Raw genomic sequence first — 23,069 nt, forward strand, 5'->3', positions numbered from 1 at the left:
TGTACAATATTTTACTTAGGCTTGTTTTTCAAGTGCATTGAAGTGTGACTAAACATTTTTGGGTACTGCCCTTATGTAGGGAAGAGGCCCCATCTTGTTAAATATTCCTTCATCAACTTTGCACTTAGCCAGTTACCAGCAGTGAGGCTCCTGTGAGGGCATGAGCTTTAGGCATTGGCCAGAGGGAAGGTGGGTGGGAGGTGAGGGCCTGGGGGAACTCAGGATTGGGATGCTCTGTTGCCCCCTCCCACTGCTGTAGAAAAAGTGGTTGGCTCAGGCTGGTTTCTGTCCAATAATTTTGGATGGGTCATAAGTGGGGAAGGAGGGAAGGTCATGCGGTTGGACCTCAGCTCATCTGCGGGCTAAAGGTTCTTTGTCACACATCACACAGAACTGGAGCCTTGTCCTGGAGAGTGGTGGCGAGCTGAGACCTAGCGTAGGACGAAGATACAGAGAAGGGCTTTGAGTTCTTTTTGTGTGTAGGTTGGTGATAAAAGAGGCTCAGCAAAGAGGATGTCCACGGAAAACGTGGCCGGGAAGTCCAACAGCCTTGGGGACAGAGGAAGAGCTCGAAGCTATACTTTCCTCAGGGTTGTCCAGCCTGTGTTTAACCGTAGTATTTTCACTTCTGCAGTTTCTCCTGCCGCAGAACGTATCCGATTCATCTTGGGCGAGGAGGATGACAGCCCAGCACCCCCTCAGCTCTTCACTGAACTGGATGAGCTGCTCGCCGTGGATGGGCAGGAGATGGAGTGGAAGGAGACAGCGAGGTGAGGCATGGCTGGCTGTGCAGTGGCGACCTGGGGAAGCAAGTGCAAGGCAAGATCGTTGTCTGTGGGCACCTTTCTCTCACCTTCACACTTTGAATAACTGAGGAACGTCATGTTGACTGTGTTAAGGAATAAAAGGAGTCTTTCCTCTTTTATATTGATGTGGATGCAGGACACCCTTTATTTCACTGCTAGAGCATTGTTACATTGATTCACGTTATTACAGTTTTACCCTTTTTAAGGAATTAGAAGTAAATCTCCATTCACATGCTATTTAATCGTAAAATATATATATATATATATATATATATATATATATATATATATATTTAGAGATTTTATTTATTTATTCATGAGATACCCAGAGAAAGAGAGGACAGAGACAGGCAGAGGGAGAAGCAGGCTCCCTTTGGGGATCCTGATGTGAGACTAAATCGCAGGGCCTCAGGATCACGACCTGAGCCAAAGGCAGACACTCAACCACTGAGCAGCCAGGTGCTCAATAGTAAAATATCTTAAAGAGATAAACTCAAGCACCCAAACATGATAGCTTAGAGATATGTGTCCACAGTTTCTACATGCCAAGGTGTCTGGTGAAATCATGTCTGATTTGTTGTTAGCATTTATTAGCATCCATTTCCAGTTAGCAGGGAGGTTGCAATGTTTACCCACAAACTTGAATTATTCCAAGTAGAAACCTGTCATCTTTAAGTATCCACAAAAGCAAGAACAAGGCTCACTTGGAGTATAGAGATCTGAGTTCAATTTCAGATTCTGTTATCTGTTAGCTGGATAGCACTCAGTTTCTCAGAACTTTGATTTCATAATCAGTAAAAAGTGGATAATAATCTACTACATATAATATATATGTATGCAATATAAGGTACGTAACATATGTAAATGTAGTATTATTTAATATTTGTCTGATTATGTCACAGATATTTATATGCATGCCTATATGTATATATGTGTATATATATGGAAATACCTTGTAAATTGTTAAGCACCACGGAAATATCTAAGATTTCATTAATCTCATGGTAACAGAGCTTTTCTTTCTTTCTACATATAGGTTATTTACTCCATGCCTATCTTCTAGAACGTAGAACAATTATGTAATAGAAAGAATTCGATATAATGCAGTTACTAGTCTCATTGTCATACTTGCATGGAGATTCAATATATTTCCCTTTCACAAGCAAGATAATGTCGAGATACACCTTCTATAGTCTGCAACTTAATTCAAATAAAATTCAACTGGTGTTTTTTGAATGCATAGTATATGTCAGGCAGTAATGAAATACTGGGAATAAAGATGTGAGCAAAAGAAACTCACACACAAATCATGGTATCTTACTCAAGTTTCAAGTGTGTTCAATTTAATATCTTTACAATCTGAGGAATGAGGCAAATCAAATCCTTATTGTAGCTTTGGGTTTAAAATAAGAGCAAAAGAACTGAAGGCCTTCTTCTGTGGATTAGATGGAAAAGAGATATGTCTGTTGTTCCACTACTAGCTAGGTCATTCTAGAGTGAGAAAGAAATATATTTTTTATCATCTATGATTAGTAAAAGTTGATGAGATGTAAAGAACCACTAACTCAATGGTCTTTTCTTCTCTGGATGAGATTCTTTTGAGAATTAAAGAAAGAACTTTTATTTTCTGGGACATATCTTTTTTTTAAGTTTATCTATTTTTAGTACGCTCTACACCCAATGGTGGGACTTGAACTCATAACCCGAGATCAGGAGTTTCATGCTTTTTCACCTGAGCTGGCCAGGTGCTACATTTCTGTAGCATATTTTATTTTTTATTCTTTTTTTTAAAAGATTTTATTTATTTATTTATTCATGAGACACACAGAGAGAGACAGAGACATAGACAGAGGAGAAGCAGACTCCCTGCTGGGAGTCCAGTGTGGGACCCGGTCCTAGGACCCTGGGATGACGACGCCTTGAGCCAAAGGCAGAAGTTCAGCCACTGAGCCACCCAGGTACCCCTCTGGGGCATATTTTAAAAGCTTCATGTATCATATCATTTGTAATCAAATGTTCAAGTTATTTGGATTTTTTAGGTAATTTTTGTTTAGTTACTGAGACTTATGCTCTGTAGGTTTATGGGTTTATTATTATTGTTGCACTCCTAAGTACTATTGAATGTCTTTAGCCATTTAGGATTTTTAATAATAGAGAAGCTTCATAAATTAATTTGTTTGATAATGATAGAGTAGCTTTTATTTCTCACTAAGAATTTCTAGGTAGTTTGGCCTTGTGGAAACATCTACTTTAAAAGAAAGTTCAATGGAAAAAAAAAGTTTAGTAGAATCCATTGATAATTTCATATCTTCCAAAACTTAAACTGTGCCCAGAGAAGAAAATCATTACATTTTACTCCTGGCCGTCCCAGTAGCATTAAGGGGAAAAAACCTAATCTTAAATATGTTATTTTCCATTTGCTGGATAATTCTAATATGCAGACCCATGTTTTACTTCTTCGGTTAATATTTTCTCCTTATCAAAAAGCTATCTGTAGCATGTTTCTGCTTCTCTACCTTTGATGCTCCCCCTTGGAGCTCTTCATTTTTGTTCTTTCAAGACCTCTTTCCATGATACAGTAATTCTCATTCCCTTCTCTTAGTTCTAATAACCTGGATATTAAAAGTACTACATAAAGTATACTTTTGGTTCATAAAGCATCCTCCAAAAAAAAAAAAAAAGACTTTCAAAGTAGAATCTTATACTAGTAGCTCCATTTCATGCTTTCTTTTCCTTCTTTCTAATAGGAAAAACAAAAACAAAAACAAAAACAGAATGAAAATTGTACTGGTGCAGCCTGAACTGAGTGTTGGGGAGATTTTGGTCTAGTCTTGGCTTTGTTGCTGACTGGCTACTTCACTATGGGCCAGTACTCATGGAATCTTCCTGAGCTTGAGTGTTCTCTTCTATCCAATGAAGGATACTGGGTTGCATCTCTGTAACTTCATGTATAGTTTATAGCTCTAAAATTCCAGACCTTTGTATATGCTGGCATAGTCAGTCAGTTGTGGCCAGAAGAGCTACTTTGATTCATACTATCTTCTTGAAATTCTGTGTGAGTGCCTATCATAGAGTAGAATTCAGGTGTAGCTTCCTGCTTTTTCTTTCAGTCCAAGGCAGACTATATTTTATATGATCTTTGGTCTCAGAAAGGTGGAGAGGTGACAGTTCACTGTGTAGGTGATTCAACATTGAGTGAGGTGGACATAGCACTTTCATGTAAGATTCTTGAAGATTAAGATAATTTTGAATACTTTATAATACTTAAAATCTTTATTTCCTCAAGAATTCACGTGTCATTTTTGGTGATGTCATTAGTCCCCAAGAGACTGTACTGCTGGAGAGAATGTGTGGTGGGAGTTTTCCATGTGTTGGCAGTGGGAAGAAACATACTCATACCAGTCTACACTCTAGGGCTTCTGTACAGGACTTGCTACAATTACTATTGGTTAGTTAAATGTAAACGTGATATTATTATTTTCATTTTGTCTCCTTAATTACAATAATTCTTCCAACTGAGGACCATCATGTCTGTCTTTCCCTATTTTACTCCCACAGCTTCACTGTGCTATGTAGTATTTGTTGAGTGTGAGTAGTTGAGAACTGATTGCTTTAGAAATAGCTGTTCTAAATATAATACTTTCTAAGGTATATTCCTTGACCAAAGTTGGAGTTCTGTGGTAATTTATCTCTTTCTGACTGATGGACTGCTGAATGACAGACCCAAGGTACCTAGCACACCACTGATCAAGCTCATAAGAAGACCTATGTTTGAAGTTTCAACCTAATTCATTAATATGCTGCTGCCATCTACATTAAGTTCTCTAGCCCAAACTTTTGTCCTTATATGATTGAAAATAAATGAATAATAATTGAAAATAAATAATAATAAATAATTGGATGGCTAATACACTTCTAAAAATAACATGTCTAAAATGGAGCTTCTGATCTACCTGCCTCAGATCTGTTCCTCCTGCAGAGTTCCCCACCACAACGAGCAACTCCATTCTTCTAGTTGCTCGAGCCCAAAACATTGGCATCTTCCTTGACTTCTTTCTCTACCCTCATTACTTGATCCATTGGCAAACCCTATTTGTTTTACCCTCAAAGATATTCAGATATTCAGAATCTCACCACACCTCACATTCAGTACTGCCACAACCCAGATGCAAGCCACCATTATTTCTCATCTAGATTATTTTAAATGCTTCCTAATTAGTCTGTATCTCTGCATCTGCCCTTACCTACCTCATGAACAATCTACCACGATCTCGTTGATCATCTACTTTTCTCCCTTTTGTTCACTCGCTGGCCAGTCATGCTTCTGTGCCAGGGACATTGCACTTGCTGTTCCCTCTGTCTGAAATGCTTTCCTTGCTACACTCCCCGGTTTCTCCATGGTTCATTTTCTCACCCCCTCAGGTCTTTATTCAAATATTACTTTCTCAGTGGCTGCCCCATCTAAAATTGAAACCGTCCCCCAATACTATCTAACCCCCATCCTTCATTATGTTTTCCTTGACACTTATCATCATTTATTTATTTATTTTATTTCTTTATTTATTCATAGACACACAGAGAGAGGCAGAGACATAGGCAGAGGGAGAAGTAGGTTCCCTGTGGGGAGCCTGATGTGAGGCTCAATTCCCAGGACCCTGGGATCACGCTCTGAGCCAAAGGCAGACACTCAACCACTGAGCCACCCAGGTGCTTCAACACTTATCATCATTTAGCATATTGCATATCTTGTTATTTTCTCTTTCCAATAAAATTAAAGTTCCATGAGGGCAGAAAGTTTTGGCTGTTTTATTCATCACTATGTCTCTAGTGCCTTCAACTACCGGGCATACTGTCCACAGTCAAGAAGTATGTGTTAAGAGAATTAGCTCCACCTAAATCCTGTTGGGAAGTTGGAAGGTGATTGTGCCTCCAGAAATGATTCATAGTTTTACTAATCTCTAGTTCCTGCAACGTACCCTGCTTAAGAACGTTTTTGCAGTAATTTCTGATTGCCACTTATGATATCCATTTTCTAGAGATGATAGGATTTTTTCTGCCATTAAAAATTCTCAAACCTATCAAACTAATAAAAGTTTAATACTTAGAAGGGATTGATTTTATAAATGAAAATGTGCAATGAATATTTTTCTGGCTAACTTATAAAATTGAGATCTTTGGTTTTTTTGTGAAAACCCCGATTCATAGACTGTTTTATTCCACAGAGAACTAATCCACTAGACTTCTCCAGCTATAGTTTCTACTGTGAGCCCACAGCCCCACAGGACACAATACCACCCCTTTTAATATTCTATACATTTTAGGTAGCTAATGATTTGATTTGACCAAAAATATCCTACATTGATTCTCAACATTACTGCAGCTTCAGTTTTAGTTAGGAAGTTCGGGTTATGCTCTGTCTCAAAAAATAGAGAATGGTTTCAGTAGTAGGAAAAATATCCCAATTTAAGTCTTGGAAGGCACAGTAGTCATGTAAAACTATGAACAAGGGAAGTCTTTATTTATATGAAGTTTGAAGTTCAGCCAACTCCACCACCACCACCCCTTTTTTCCACATCTTTCCCTTGCTTTTCCCCTTTCCTAAAAATTAGAACTTTTAATTTTTATTGGCTCTTCCAACATAAAGCACACATTGAAGACTGGGCAAAGGATAGGATGATTAGACCTGAGAAATGTATATGATCAGTGGAATGCAGAGAATACTCTTTCTTTAGAGAGTATTCCTGAGTGTTAGGTAAGTACTGACATTCAGTAATACAGCAGTGATCACAGTGGAGAATTTGGTATTAGTGAAGAAGTCTATGCTCTTTGTTAAGAATTTCTAGGTGGCTAGGCATTAGCTGACAGGTTCATGACACAAACTAGTGAAAGAATAAGTCATGGTCCAGCTTTGGTGTCGGCCCAAAGCCAGGATCAAGGGCTACTGCTCTTCCCTACCACCCTAAGCTCTTTATTTCTTTGAGACAGCGCTGCCTCTGCAAAAATGGTTATTGGCTCTCTGTCTTCCTTCAGTGAATATTCAGATGGCTAATGTCGGATTTCGCTGTTATAAGAATATATGTTAAAGGTCAGTCCAGTGTGATTCAGTTTTTTGTTGCCAAACCTGGGTAAAAAGGACCGTCACAAGTTCCAACAAAACAAGGAGCCAACAAAGGAAAAGGGCATTGATGTTTTACTTCTAGCAGGACAGCACAAATGAGCACCCATCTGTGTTTCTGCTTGGCAGACTGACCCAGCCTACCTCTGGAAAACCTGATTACAGGGCATGACCATCAAGCACAGACATGCATACTTACCCTGGGGATTTGGAGAGAGATTGTCCTTTCCCCAATCTACACCAACTTCTCTGTCTTTTCTCTGCTAGATTACTTTGGGACATTCCATTTCAGAACAAGTTTATTTCTTCTGTAAGAAAAAGGCTAAAGGAAATGGAATCTAATCATCTACATAATTACACGTAGTTACATATACTGCTTTGCAGTAGCTTTCACAGTTGATCTAGAAATCTAAGAGTTCTTTTTAAAAACATAATTTATCCCAGATACACACTAGCATTGGCTTCTTTTAGGTAATGAGGCACTTACTAGTTAGCAAGAAATATATTACTTTAATCTTATATAGTTAGGTTATATTCTAGGGCAAAAGTCATGTCTATTTTCCACTGTAAAATTGGTATGTTTTTAAGTTAGAGGTCTTGTCTTTTTAAAATTATATTTAATCATATGATTGGAAAGTTGCAAAATTCAGTGATTCCCAGTGGGCCTTCTATTTCTTTAATAAACGAGAAAAATGCTGTTTGGTTGGCAGTCACTCAAGGTGCATTAAACTGAGCATGCTGTATTCTTCTTCGTTTAAGACCTTGAAATAAATAAACTTTACCTAATAAACTCTTCTTCCAAGGTTACAACAGTTTTGTAATTGCAAGCATTTAAAAACTAACTTCTGAAATTAATTTTCTTGTAACATGTGGAGTACCAAGACAAAAGGAAAAGTAGGAAACTTATTGCAAATATATTGTTATTCACAGTCACTATAAAGGGTAGATAGTAGCTTATATAGAATGTTTTTACAGTAAAAATGTCTATTTTTTTTATAAAGTGTAATTACAAGGTTTTAAGGCACCTTAACAAATTCATTGGCACTTGGGTAGGCTGAACTTTGGTACCTTTGCCTTAGCCTTTTCTTTAATGGGTTCTGATTTGAATTGAGTAATTTTCAGGTTTTTTTCAAATTTGTCCTTGATATGTGATGAGTTAGACATAGCATGTGTAGTTTCTGGAATGAAACTGCATGCAAACAATCTGTAAGTGGGAAACCCACATAAAACTTTATGTCTGAAAGCATACGTTGGAAGCATACTCCGTTCCTTGAACAATCAGAGCAATACATTTTAAAGGAATTTAATAGTCATTATCCCAGAGTTTCCCTTATGCTGTTAGCTGTGCTATGATATGACATCATCACAACAGTCAATATTTACTAACCTCAGAGTGAAAAAGATGCTAAACTGAAGTATGAGATAATACTTATCCCTTAGGAATGTAGATTCTAAGGAACTTGCTAGCTTGCTAGTTTTGAGATTTTACATTTTCATTCCTTTATGATTAAATCTTGACCTAAAGGACTGGTGTATGCCAGGAGGGTGAGTAATGCTATTCCATAAATCCAAGCTGGTTGGGATTTATGATTTCTAAATATACTGTTAAAACCTCTTTAAAATCATATTTAAGTCTAGTCAGCTTACCTACAATGCAAACTGTGGAGAGGAATGAAGCTAAAGATTGGTCACAAAAGAATGTAGTCATTTTGCTCCTTTTTGTTTTTTAAAGATCTGTTTACTTATTTGGAAGAGGGCGCCCACACACATGAATGAGGGGATGGCAGAGGGAGTGGGAGAGAAGCAGACTTTCCCCCTGAGCCTGGTGACTCAGGGCTGGATCTCACAAACCTGAGATCATGACCTGAGCTGAAACCTGAAGTCGTACGCTTAACCAACTGAGTCACCAGGTGTTTTTTTTTTTTTTTAAAGAAAATTTTATTAAACTTACATAGTTTGGACAATTGAGAAAGATGGCAGAAAAGACCCATTCTCACATATGGATGTATTTGGTAGTACAGATTTATGGCAACTGACAGGAAGGGGGTCTCATTGAGTAGAATTAAGAAGGAAGTGAAGGCTGTATAAAACACTCCCATTTACTGAGTTTCTAGCTGGCCTTTGTTATTTATCTTGGGTTTAATTTATATCCTATGATCTAAGATTTATCTCTCAGCTAATAAGACTTCTCTCAAGAATCAAGACAAGGAGTCACTACACTAGAGATAACATCCTTATATGTAATCCTGAAATGGTTTTATATGCTATAGAAGCTTTTAATATACTAGAGTCTTATCTTGAGTAATAAATTATGACATCAAATGTAAATGTGACTGACTGTAATGTACATCTGAAATTAGTAGGATATAATTAATTATTAATTAATTATACATCAGTTATACTTCAGTAAAAATACTCTTCAAAAATTATTTTAAGTTTTTATTTTAATTCCAGTTAACACACAGTGTTATATTAATTTCAGGTGTACAATATAGTGATTCAACACTCCATATAACTCCTAGTGCTCATCATGACAAGTGCACTCCTTAGTCCTCATCACCTATTTCACCTATTCCCCAAATCCCAATTTTTGAAATAGTTTAAAATTATTTTTAAAATACATGATTATGTAACAGTTATCAACAAACATGGTTAGAGATTGTGTGAGCAAGCCTGAAAAGATAATATACCTAAAGTTAACCAATGTAATATACACTGTAAAATGATTACTCTTGAAATAACCCCAGTCACCGTTTATCTTTTTGGCAAATCCATAGGATTCTTTAAGAGTATGACGTAAAATTGTTATTTTTCTGCCCTTTCGTTCTATTTCTGTGGAACTAATAGCAACCAAAGGGAAGAACTATTCATTTAATTACACACACACTCATGTGAATATTAAGGGTCTTTTATTCTCTCTTGGAATGTTTCACAACTACTTTTATAGGCAGACATGAGGTCCAGTTCTGAAGTTTTAGAATTTTGGTGGTGATGTGGGCTTTTTAACTTGTGAGGAAAATATGTAAAAATCTCCACTGTTTACATTTTGGGGGGATACAGAGGAAAGGAAGAGGGTCTGGGAGTTGAGGGTGAGATTGGAGAGAAGGTTACCATTGACATGTGGGAGCCCTTCCCGAGAGGAGTGCATACTGAGTTTCTGGATATGGCTAAACACTTCTGGATCACATGGGTATTGGGCTTGATTAAAATTCTAAAGTTTCTTTGACTCTGTGGCTGATCTTTTGATCTGCGTTCACTCTTGGTTCTACTAATGTGTTTTCTTGCCTCCTCTGGGGGTGGTGAGCAGTCTATAAATAATACCTTATGTAGAGCTTCCTCTGATCTCTGCCCTTTGTTCTCTTCTTTAGTGAGCTAGGTGAGCGTTTAGCTTTTTCTAGGAAAACATTTTTCAATTATTAAACCTTTGAGTGAAGAATGTAGGAAAACAATTTTTTAACCCCCTCTGTATCTTTTTCAATATCTTTCAGAAGATTTGAAGTGAGAGAAAGAAGCATTTTTTTCTTTGGGTCATAATGAATAGCAAAATGGTGATGCTTTTGGGTTCTCCTTTGCCAGTGTAGAGAGAGTCTGTATGAGCAATACATGGGATACAAAGACTGTCAAATGTGTTTTGTTTTCATTTCCATTAAACTTTTAAAAAGTTGCAGTATATTGGGAAGTTATTGGAGTATCTGGAAGTCTTAGAAAGAAGGAGTTATGAAATTGGTTTGTTTATTCCATTGTTAAGGTTGATAGGAGATCTGTTATTGGAATCGATGTGTTGTTCCCTGAACTTGTGTATTTTTAAACGCATGTGGAGTGAGACTTGAAGGGTAAAGCTCCCATTAGAATCTCAGTGAGAATGGAACATGTGTCATCTGAGAAATACAAGCCGCACATGCTGGCCTTCTTTAAGTGTTGAAGGGAAATTTTATATTCATCCAAACACTTCATGCACCATGTTTTTCAAATAATTAAGATAAATATTGGTTTATAACTGATATTTCAACTTATATAAACTTGCCTTGTGAAGTCACAACAGAATTCTCACAATGGTGGTTATTTTTACACAGTGTGGGCTTTCATGGAGAATTTTGAAATGCACATTTTTCCTATGTTATTTTAAAAATTTAGCAAAATAATCATTCTTCAGGATTTCATGGTTACATATAGACAGATAAAAAACCAAGAATCCTTTGGATCATTTTGGTTTATTTTCTTTCTCTCTAACACCAGGGGAAGGAGAGTCTAGTGACTCTGTTTGGTGTATTTATAAAGGTAATGCAATTAATGATATAATAAGCTTTTAAGACTCCACCAAATGAGACATTTTGGGAGTGCTGGTGGGGGTGGAGATGGAGGGGTTGATGTAGCTATTTCCAGAGGAGGTTGGAATACTTTTAATTGCTGTTCACTAATCTCATGTTCCTAGGTGGATTAAGTTTGAAGAAAAAGTGGAACAGGGTGGGGAAAGATGGAGCAAGCCCCACGTGGCCACATTGTCCCTTCACAGCTTATTTGAGCTAAGGACATGTATGGAGAAAGGATCCATCATGCTTGACAGGGAGGCTTCTTCTCTCCCACAGTTGGTGGGTAAGTATGTTGTTTTAAGTTTTTATCATTTCTTTAGCTACCTGTCTGTGGGTCTCCATTAATGCAGATAACTTCTAGTGTAAAAAGAGTTGAATATTCTACATTTATTTTTGCTCTTTTTTATATTACAAAAATAGTAACATTTTTCTCAGAAGATTTGGAAAATACAAATATTGAGAAGAAAGTGAAAAAAATCTTCCATCATACTTTCATAGCCATTGGTACCATTGTGGCATGTTTCCATCCAACTTTTGTTTCTCAGTCTTCCCTCTCATGCTTTTAATTTTTCATGTTATTTTTTTAGTGGGATCATAATGTGTATACGTACAGAGTTGCATTCACTTCTACCTTGTAAGGTGAATATTTTTAATATAGGCTTCCCCCCTGCATCCTTGTTTATTTTAAACTGGAGATCTGGGGACTCGATTTCTAGAACTCTGACCTTGGACATTTGCACTAACCTTTTCTGGTCCTTACTTTCATCATCTGTAAAATAGGGGGCTTAAGTCCTATCTAAACAGGAAAATCATCTAGTTGCTGGGTTGGGGCTGATTTTGTAAGTGGAAGTCAAGATGCTTTAACTGTATGTCAGAAAGGTTGTGTGGGACAAGAGGCTGGCACACCCTGGTGGGCTAGTGACTGATCATGTCACATGATGATGCTGATCATCAATCTACAACCATCACCAAGTCACGGAACCTCAAGGTGCAGGGCAGCATTGGTATCTTTGGTAATTAGTGTTGGTTAGTGAATGTGAGTGTACCATGTTGAATATCTGGGACACACATTACTACATTCCGAACAGGAGTATTGTTTTCATTTTCTAATAAAAGCCTGGTCTGAACTGCCTTATTACCCTTTGGATCTAGATGTGCTAAAGATCATGTTTTTCTCAAAAAGGAGTATAGGGGCTCTGTTTGGCTTTCCTAGGAAAATTCATGAACTAGATGACCACTGGACCTGTATGGATGACCACACTTTCCCCAGGGCTCTGCAGGGTACCTCATTTGGGATTGTGGGGAAGAAGTGGTGGATTGCAGCCCTGTAGAAAGTGACCAGTGTAAAATTCTTGTGTAATTTCAGGTTTACTACAAAATTTCTTTGGATATCTATAGTCAAAAGGCTTACCTATGGCATCTGTATTTGTTTGTTTTAATTGACAGTGGGAAAGCTATAGCATGTGTATGAAAGAAAAGATTAGTTGTCGAATGAGGCATGTATCTTACTGATGTGTATGTATCAGATTCTTCTTCAGAGAACTGGTTAGTTCCATTTGCAAAGAAGTCCCATACATTTCATGAACTTGAGGTGTTTAAAGTATCAGTGGAGAAGGGGTAAGGGCTAATGTGAAGATACTGGATGGACAGAATTAACTAGTTCATGCAATAATTATTCAGCAGTGGTGCATGAGCTTCTGCGATGTGCCAGTCATTGGAATTAGGTTTGCAAATCGGTCACTTTGTAGATGGGATAAGTTACAAATCCACATCCACATGGTGGGAAGATAATGTAGGAAATAATCTCTATGTAGAATTTTTCATATTTGACAAGGCAAGTTAGCTGAAAATGGATATATTATTGTGGGAAAATGGATATATTATTGTGGGAAGATCAGCCCATCTCCAAAGACAGAAGCAAACAGAAGGGATAGTTTTCTGGGTGATTTGTTTTATTGCAAGGGAGTTTGTTATTAAAAAGAAAAATCGTGGTTACAAAAAATCTGTCCAGTTTTGGAGTGAGAATTGCAATTTCTGTGTGTTCCGACTTTAAGAACTAATCTGGAGCAAAGATGTCTGAAATTAGACAAATTGAAAAAACAAGTCAGAACGCATGAATGCTGGGTAAAATGGAAGTTAAACTTGTGACTGGGCAAGATATAGGCAATCTCAGGGGAGTATATGTATTGTGGCTTAAGGGTCACTAGAAAGGTTCCAATATTAAGAAAGAAGAACTTGGGCTTTTCTGTAAAACTGTCTTTGGGATCTTTAGTATCAGAAAGAGCCATCTTAAGGAGTTTCTGCTCATCAGCAATTGGCTAGTCTTTTCCATTCTCTAGAAGACAGAATCCCACTTTATATTGGAGCTTTGTTAGCCAATGGCCAGAGAAAGAGGTTCTGGTATTCACTAGATTTAAGAAAGGTTTATTAAGCGTGTTAAATTCTCACTTTAATGTTCCATTACTTTTTATTATCAGTTGTGGACTTTTTTCTCTAACCATTCCTATTTACTTTTAAAAATGTCATGATATTTTAAAATTAGATACCTAACCAGGTCACTTGGAAGTGCTGTCACTCTCATTCTAGAGCTGATAATACATAAAAACAATTCAAGGCAAAAAACACACATTAGAAGCAGAAAGAGGAAGGAAGGATGGAGGGAAGGAAGGAAAGAAAGAAGGGAAGGAGGGAGGGAGGAAAGGGATCAGATTTGCAGGAATGGAGAGAGTATGTTTGAAAGAGTATAACTGAAAAAAATATTTAAAAATCCTCAAAGAATCAAAACCTTAAAACCTTACAGAGGATTAAAACACATGAAGGCCAAAAAAAAAAAAAAAAAAAAAAAGCCCGCCCTAATTTCATTTTAAATGACAGAAATGGCACAGTGACTTGAAGGGTTGTGGTCATTATTTATTTAGTTATTTAAAAATCCTTTTCTAGCAGAGGCTGAAGTGGTTGTTTTGTTTTGCATCATGCCAATAATTCAGAGTTGAGAATTATGTACAGCTACATCTCTAAGGTGCATCTACCCTCCACCCCATTCTTATCTCCACAAAAGAGAAGAGAAATAAATAATAGTGGGTGTGATCATACAAACAAACAATAGCGTGATTTGTATCTTCCTTGCAGTGCACCTGCTCCTCCTGCTCCGTGGCCTGTCTCTGAGAGGCGGCCTCCGTCTGCAGGTGCAGACTGTCACCACGTGATTGCTTAAGCAGGTGCTACCTCTCATCTTTACACGCAGCTTTCAGCCTGATCCTGATTCTCCTTGGGGCGTCTCCATGTTTTCTTTATGAAGAACCCCTTTTGAATGTTAATAAAAAATTTTATCTTTAAAGCAACTAAAGGATAAAACAATATTTTCATGGATTATTTTAATAGCTTGATTATTACTGTCATTGTTATAATCCTACAATTAAAGAATGTCATTCCTACATGGAGGCAAGTGCATGAGAATTTTCCTGCCCTCCTAAATTAAAAGAAATTATAAGCCACCTCAGGTATTTTATTATGATGGTGAATGGGTTAGGAAAGCGTAGCTCTATTTTTGGAGTTCTCATTTTTATATTTAAAGGCATTCCTGAGCTGTGCATGTTGGCAGATGTGTTAGTCATGTTGTTTCTTGCTTTTAACACCTTTTATATTTTCAAAATGGCTATGTATTTATTTTTTATCACAAAACTAATGAACATTCATTTTTAAATAATCCAGAAAAATAGAACACACAAAAATAAAAATGCCACCATTTACAGTTACCCTCCCAGCAGTTTTTCTGCACATCTCTATTTACACATATGAAATTTATTTTACAAGTGGGATCATACTATATATAACACTTTAATCTGCCCTTCTTAACTTAAAAACATGAATTTCTTTCCACGTGATTAAACATAATTGCACATGTCATTTTAATGGCTGCAAAAATATTTAGTAATCTATTACTGAGCATTTAAGTTGCCTTTCTAATGGTGAAATATTCAAAGAGTTTGAACATATTAAAGGGTTTTATGTCATTTGCCAAAGGGCTTCAAGTAAGGTTGTACTAGTTATGGCTGCCATGATCAGTCTGTGGGGTTCCCTGTGGCACCCATCCTTCACATCAATGTGGATTGCTCTTTTACATTTTGCTACTTTGATAGGTTTACAAAATCTCACAATTGGTGACATTTATATAAATTTACTTAAATTGCCCTTGTTAGTCCTGAACAAGTCCTGAAGTTTAATATTTCTTGGGCCTTGTATTTCTTTTAAAAATGTTTCTCACTTTTGATCATTTTTTGGTTGCATTCTCCATTCTTTTGGTTTGCAGAAGCTCTGGATATAGCAACAAAATAATATATTTTTTTGGTCCAGAGCTTCCTTTTTTAAATAAAGAGAAATACTGTATGATATGGAAAAAGATATGAATTATGTGTTGGAAAACCTGGTTTTACTTAGTGGGGGGTTGTTAGGCTACCTCGGAGGGCAAGTCACCTCTTTTGTCTTTTGCCCTCTCTTTTCCCATCTGTACAACAAGAGGTTGCAAACTTGGTGTTTCCTGAGGTTTCTTTCAGCTCTGCTCTTATCTACAGTTGGCACATTCTCTCCCGATTGGTAGTGTTTGTGGAATTTTGAACACTGAAGGCTTAATTTCAGTGTAGCTGTGAAATGTTACTGCCCCCACTTTCCTTGAAAGGTTTTGTAGTTTGTGCTTAAAAAGATCGCTGTAATGTGGGCCGTTTTATGGAAACTTAATGAAGGGCATAAGCCACACAGATGTCTTAACCTGTTCTAACCGGTGATTTCCAGGCATTAGTAACAGAGGGTCGGCTGTGTGTATGTACAGATAGGTTTGAGATTACAAGGGAAGGCAAGTGTAGAGGGAGGCCCTGCCAGGAAGGATAGATAAGAAACACTTTAATCCACAGCCCTGGAATTATAGTAGGAGCTTGATAACATGTGCCTCAGATATGCTGGGGCTGTTTGTTTATTTTTATGGTTCTTCTGTAAAATGGACCTTCCACATTGAATAAGACTTCAAGGGAAAGTAGAGTTGCACCTAATTATTTTACTGTGGAACAGATCAGTAATTATAGGATCAGTTCTGAGAGTTTCACTGAGAAGGGTTTGTGCAGTTAAAAACATTCAGAGCTAAAGGCCACTCTCAAACCAAAACATTCCTATGGGAGAAACTCTTCCTGCCTTGCCCAAGCTCCCCCACCAAGTGGCCCAGTGTTATGTGACATTTATAGCATCTGTGTTAGACATGGGATGGAAAATCCTGGGTTCAGCCTCTGCGTGGCTCCCAAGTAGTTGCTTGTATACTACGTAAGTTGTCAGTTTCTAGCTATAGGCTGTAGGGCAGGTTCTGCGAGTGCTTGTGATTAAGATGGTCTTCTGGGAGGCACAGTTGTGACCCAGCAGAGACCCTAGAACATTTGTAACTTCTTTTAGGAGATGTTGTTATCCTACCAGTTCCCATCACTTTTTTTTGGTCAGACTTCTGCAAGAGAAGAACTTTTGTTCCCATCTCCACTTAAAAAAAAAAAAAGATTGATTGATTTACTTATTTATTTATTTATTTATTTATTTATTTATTTATTTATTTATTTATTTGTGAGAGAGACCCTGTGGGTACAAGCAGGGAGATGGGCAACAGGAGAGGGTGAGAATCTCAAGCAGACTCCACGCTAGCACTGGACCCTGATGCAGGGCTTGATCCCAGGACCCTGAGATCATGACCTGAGCTGAAATCAAGAGTTGGACACTTAACCGCTGAGCCACCCAGGTGCCCCTCTCATTTCCACTTTTGTATACTGGGAAGTTTACCCAAGGGGAGAATGTTGAGGTGCGCTAGATGCACTCATATACCTGAAAAGGTAGGCGTGGGATCCACTCATTGTTCTGGTTCTGTGCAGGGGGTGAAAGCTCCACCTGTGTACAGTGGATGAAGTAATCTCCTGCCTTGTATAGTTTCTGTTATGATTTGGCCAGAACTCTATTCTGGACAGAGGAAATGTCGACCTGTTATGTGATGTTAGAGAAGGATGCACCAGGCTACATTTATGCCATTCTGCTGACATGCTGGACTTGGGAGCAAGAGGATTTTTTCTTTTGGAGTAAAACTTGTCCTTTAGCAGAGTCACCCATGGAGCAGTTTCTATTAAACACAGTTATCTTTTTTCAATTAAAGCCATTCTAAAAACAAGAACTAATAGAAATGACAACTTTTTGTAGTAAGACTGAAATTTTATATAAAATTCTGGTCACTTTATATTTTAAAATGATTACTGGAATATATTGAAAAGGCTTTTGTTGGATCCAAAGAATAGCCTCCCTTTTTAGAAAAGATGAAGGCATAGTTTTGTACGTTAGTGTTTCTTTCATTGGATTTATTGGTGTTCAAATAACCTGATATGGGCAACAGTATTGTTTTCCTTTGTCCTATTTTAAGGAAAATATATCATTACAGAAGGATTGGGAAAACATCTAAAAAATTAATAATGTCATTATATTAAATTTTGCATATCTCTTCAAGTTTTTTTATATAATTTATATTTCTGGCATACTTGCTATGATAGAGCACATGAAATTTTTCTAATCTTTTTTTTTTACTTAATTGAAAAAATGTAAATTACTGACTTACTGTATTACTCATAGAAGAATGTGATTAATGTGAATTCACTATTAACTGGGATTGGATAAAAGAGGACAAGATGATTCTTCCTCTCCAAACATATAAATTCATAGTGAAATATTTATCTCTCTTTCATTAACACCAGGATCTTTGTGTCCTGTATCTTTATCCTTCATACAAAGGGGAAAGTTGAAAATCTGGGGAAATAGCATATTGATAGTAAGTTTGAAGGTGATGTCCGTAAAATGAGAGTAAAAAATTAACGTTGTGATCTTATAACTTAGTTTTGCTTTTTGTTTTTGTTTTGCTTGTTTTTGTATCAGAGATGATTGTTGACCATCAGATTGAGACAGGCCTATTGAAACCTGACCTTAAGGATAAGGTGACCTACACTTTGCTCCGGAGGCACCGGCATCAAACCAAGAAATCTAACCTTCGATCCCTGGCTGACATTGGGAAGACAGTCTCCAGTGCAAGTAGGATGTTTACCAACCCTGATAATGGTAATGCAGGGCCAAACAGCTGCCCCGCTCTCTTTCCTGTCTTACTCACCTTTACTCCATCTCACATCATCTGTTGTTTTTACCCCCTCCATATTTCTTCTTTCCTCAAGTTCATATGCCACAGCCATTTCCTACTGACACTTTTACCCAGTTGGGCAGGTTTGCAGTCCTGTTGGAAAGATTTCAGCAGTTACTAAGGCTGCAGATGCCAAGATGCCTTGCTTGCTCCATATACGTCTATTCTGATTGACTGAGATGGTTTGGTAATGTCACTATGATGAAACAACTGAATATTTCAGAGGAGTCATCAAATTTGTTTTTTGAGTATATCAAGGAAAATACTTTTGACTTGGGGATGTGTAAGAATACGGAGGATAGACTAAGATAGGATAAAAAGCTCTGAATTCTAGTATCATAGAGTATTTGCTGGGTATGGGAGATGGTGTCTACTCTATAAATGACTATTTATCCAAGTAAGGCTCAGTATTACATTTATTACTTAATAAAGTCTAGGCCTACAAAAAGAAAGAAAAAGAATCATCTACTCTTTTGTTATATAAAAATGATGGTTTGATGTGAGAATAATTATTCAAGGTGGTATACTACCCCATTATTTAGTAATAGGAAAGGCACCGTGTCTTATTTATGCTTTGTTGCATTTAGCAGAGTTTTCTGTAAAGTATCTATCTTTTGTATCATTGTCTTTATTTCAAATAAATTTCATGGCTGCCTATAATCTGAGAAGGGAGAAGCTAATTTCCAGGAAGAATGGAAAATGAAAGCATGACGGGAAGTGTTGCTAAGCACCGGGCTGTAGAACCGGGTCTCTCTCATCCCACCCTGGTCTTTTTTAGTACAAGAGAAATGAGTAGGTAAGGGAGCATCAAATTCGTTGCCTTCATCTGTACTTTCAGAATAGCATAAAAATATTTTGCTGTGGAAAAAGTGGACTGAATGAATTGTATAAACTGAATTCTAACTTGGTCACTCCGTTTCTGGGAATTGAATTTTCTGACTTGATATTAAAACGAATGGTTGGCTCAAAGAGAGCATACTGTTAGCAAATTTTCTCTGGTGTATTTTTGAACCATTCCATTATTGTAGTTTCTTAATGAGTCGTTAAGTAGCACCAAATGAAAAGTTCAGTTTTATTGAATGACTTCTACATTGATTTAACTGCTACCATAATTTTTTTAAAAAGCAAAACAATTTATAAATAAATACTTAAAATAGAAGTGCTCCTTATGAAAAACATTCACAAAAAGAAGAATCTAATCTAGAATATTCCTACTACAGTTTGATGGTTCTATCATTACTTGTCATATTGCTGCTGATGGGAAATGTTTTATTTCTTGTATATGTCCTTTGTTTCCTTTTTGTTTTTTCAATTGTATTTTTGAAGGGCTTAATGGCTGGAAATGTTATGGGATGAAGAGTGGGTTACAACTGATGTCACAAATACTTCATTTTAAAAGCAGTCCCTGTTCTTTAAATTAGGGCAACTAAAGTAAAAATCTGACTTTTATGTTTTTTTTTTTAAGGTTTTATTTATTTGAGAGAGAAAGGGAATGAGGGAGGGGGAGGGGAAAGGGGAAGAGGGAAGGAAAGAGAGAGAGAGAGAAGCAGACTCCCCGCTGAGCAGGAAGCCTGATATGGGGCTCTATCCCAGGACCCTGAGATCATGGCCTGAGCCTAAGGCAGATGCTTGACCAACTGAGCCACCCAGGTGTCCCTTTTATGTTTTATTTTTTATCCTCTTCTTCATTTAAATGAAATTCCATGATTTGGAGATTAATTTTTTTTATCATGAAGTTGGTACTTATTGTTAAAGAAGCAAGACACTGCATTGTTTTCAAACATTGCTATGTTTGCAAAGAGAAGCGGAGTGGAAATGGCAGCGTAAGGGTGCCTTCTACCAGTTTGGTCTGAGCTTTGTTTTCATGAAGTGCCAGGCAAAGTAGAAATTAAGAACAGATGGATCTTGTAGGCCAGTACTTTGTGCTTTAGGAGAAAGTATTTGGATGTGGAATACAACTGATAAGTTGACATCATCCAGCATTCAATCTTTTATCCTATCAGTAGATCTTTGTACTTCAGAGCAAAGTTGAAATTGCCTTTGTCATTCACCTTTCACTTGTGAAATGTTATATATGCTGGGCAGAAAGCAAGTAGGGAGGGCAGTCAGTTCTTCCTTTCCAGCTCTTCAGCTGATCAGCTTACACCCTGAAGCGTGGAATATGATTAGGCCTTATTAAACATGTTATTATTGGCCTTTGTGTTACTTAACTCCTTTTAATTATCCAAAGGTGAGATTTGACTTTGAGAGATTCTATAGTAATGCCTTTCATGTACCTCTAAGGTATGTTCTTATAAATTATCAGATGGCAAATTTTTGTTTTTTTTAAAGACACTTTTTTTTTACCTTGCAAGTTTACACAGTTACCTCGATATGTTAGGGTTTAATTACTTGATATCTTTAACAACTATGAAATGTTCTTAGAATAAATTTCTAAGACAAAGAATTATATAATTGTGGCTACTATTTTAATAAATGAGAATCTTCTATCTATTGTTGGAGCTAGATTCTAACACTGTATCTGCATGTAAAATCTAGATAAACCTCAGCCACTTTAATATTCCAGTATAGGCTAGAGATTAGACATTGCTTGCTTTAGTTATGATAACAACAGTGCAATTAATAGCTGAAATTATGGAGATACTTTAGGATTGGGATTTTTTTCATTTCCCAGTGGTGTGCTGGAGCTACTTCTATTTATGCACAAGAGCCAATCAGGAATTTTGCAAGCCAGCTGTTTAAACACAGCTACTATTAAAAATTAAATTATGTATACATACAATTAAATAGTGATATTAAAAACAAAGATAATTACTCAAAATTCATCATTTCCTACTTATTTTATTGCAGTGTACTGGAGTTTATACTCTTCAGGTTATCTATTGTGTATATATGGTGGAAATACTATAAATTGGTATGGAGTCACATCTTCCCAACTCTGTATTCAGTGACTTCATTTTGGTAGCTTAAAATAAGCTGTGGTGGTAGCATTTGCACCATCGAAATCAGTGAATTCAAATCAGGACTTGATTTATTGTTGCATCATTTGTTTATAGGCTTTAAAAGTGATGGAGAAAATGCTAATAATGCAGATTAAATTTAAGTGTACAGTGTCTATGGCCATTGTGTAGTCAGTTTGAGCTCTTAACAAATTACCATACACTGGGTGGCTTAAACAATAAGCGTTTATTTCACATAGTTCTGGAGGCTGGGGAATCCAAGATCAAGGTGCCACAGATTTGGTTCTTGGTAAGGGCCCTCTTCCTAGCTTGTAGATGGTTGTTTTCATTGTATCTTTTACATGGCAGAGGGAGCTCGATCATCTTTCTCCTCTGTCTTTTCATAAGAGCATTAATCCCATTCAGGAAGGCTCTGCCCTCATGATCTAATTTCCTCTCAAAGGCCCCATCTCCTCCTATCATATTGGGTGGAAGGGTTAGGATTTCAACATATGAATATTGGGAGGATAGAAACATTCAATCCTTAACAGCTTTTAAAATGTGAAAAGCAGAAAGAATCCATCCAGTAAATACCTGGCCAGTATTCAAAAATTATTATCCAGTTTTAGCAGAGGAGTCACCACATCATTGAGGAATGAGTGAAGTCTGACATATGTCTTCATTGTTTCACTTTTGTCCTACTTGTTAACATATATGATAATGGATGTTCAACATGGGTGTTGCAACTATGTTTGGTTTCCAGTTGCAACAACAAGTTGGCTACTGCCAGAGGAGTTTGGTAAAAATTAACAAAAGCATTCTATGAGAATCAACTGACTACATGCAATATACAACAGAGTATTATATGTTTTCTTATTATGTATATGTGTGCTGCCTGTCCTTTATATCAGTAAAATTTACTATGCACACACACACAAAAATGCTTTTTCTCTAGAGAGCTGGTCTTCTCAAACATTTATTATTAGCAGCATACCCATTAACAGCCCACCACTGTCTTTCCATAGCTAAAGATTAACTCCCGTTTTTTAGGGTTCTGATGTAGCTTTGGGTTCAAGATAATTTAGTGTTTTAAAAAAGAAAGGAAAAACATTTTTAATTGTAATAAATCAGGAAAGAATCAGGCTAGCTTCCAAGATGTTAATTATGATGAAATTACGACTTGTCTGAGGCATCTGTGAATTTTGATAGACATGTCTGCCAGGTACTAAATTTTAGGCAAGTGATATAATTTCCCAATATATTAATTGAGGTGTTTCTGTGGAGTTAGTGTTAGGTTTCCATTTCCTCTGGTGTTAGATTTCCCTTCATCCACTCTTTTTCTTACTATTATTTTAGTTTAAGCCATATGAAATTGCCATTTTGTAGGTAAAATAAAGTTGACTGTCAGCAATTTCATAGAGTTCAACTTAATAATTTGGTTTGAGATATGTAGGTAATCTATATTATTGCAGTTTACCATGAAAGAATGACATGTAAACCTAGGAACTTTCCTTGGTAGTATTTAAAAATCAAGTAAGATATATTTCATTTGCTTTTTATTAGAAAGTAAAAACAAAGTTTATACTTAATTGGTATGTATTCAAAATATTTAGTAAGATGTTTATGACAAGGTTATCTGATAACTGTTTTAAAGAATCATGGTTTGTAGGATGATCTAAAAACATCATTTACCACTTAAATGGA

General features: G+C 36.7%; 1 protein-coding gene across 10 annotated transcripts in view; it reads left to right on the top strand.

Moving 5' to 3' along the window:
* The window catches only part of SLC4A4 (solute carrier family 4 member 4), a 343,433-nt gene that overhangs the window by 136,096 nt on the left and 184,268 nt on the right, over positions 1 to 23,069 (top strand). For 6 of the 10 annotated variants that reach the window (XM_072775341.1, XM_072775342.1, XM_072775340.1 and 3 more), the window contains 3 exons: positions 635 to 770; positions 11,354 to 11,514; positions 18,171 to 18,350. In XM_072775341.1, the coding sequence (XP_072631442.1) occupies positions 635 to 770; positions 11,354 to 11,514; positions 18,171 to 18,350 (477 nt within the window). Of the gene's footprint in view, positions 1 to 47; positions 190 to 290; positions 484 to 634; positions 771 to 11,353; positions 11,515 to 18,170; positions 18,351 to 23,069 lie in introns of those variants that run through there. The other 4 variants (XM_072775345.1, XM_072775344.1, XM_072775346.1 and 1 more) reach the window with 3 other exon arrangements.

This window comes from Canis lupus, chromosome 14, assembly GCF_048164855.1.
Source record: "Canis lupus baileyi chromosome 14, mCanLup2.hap1, whole genome shotgun sequence".
Classification (NCBI taxonomy): domain Eukaryota; kingdom Metazoa; phylum Chordata; class Mammalia; order Carnivora; family Canidae; genus Canis; species Canis lupus.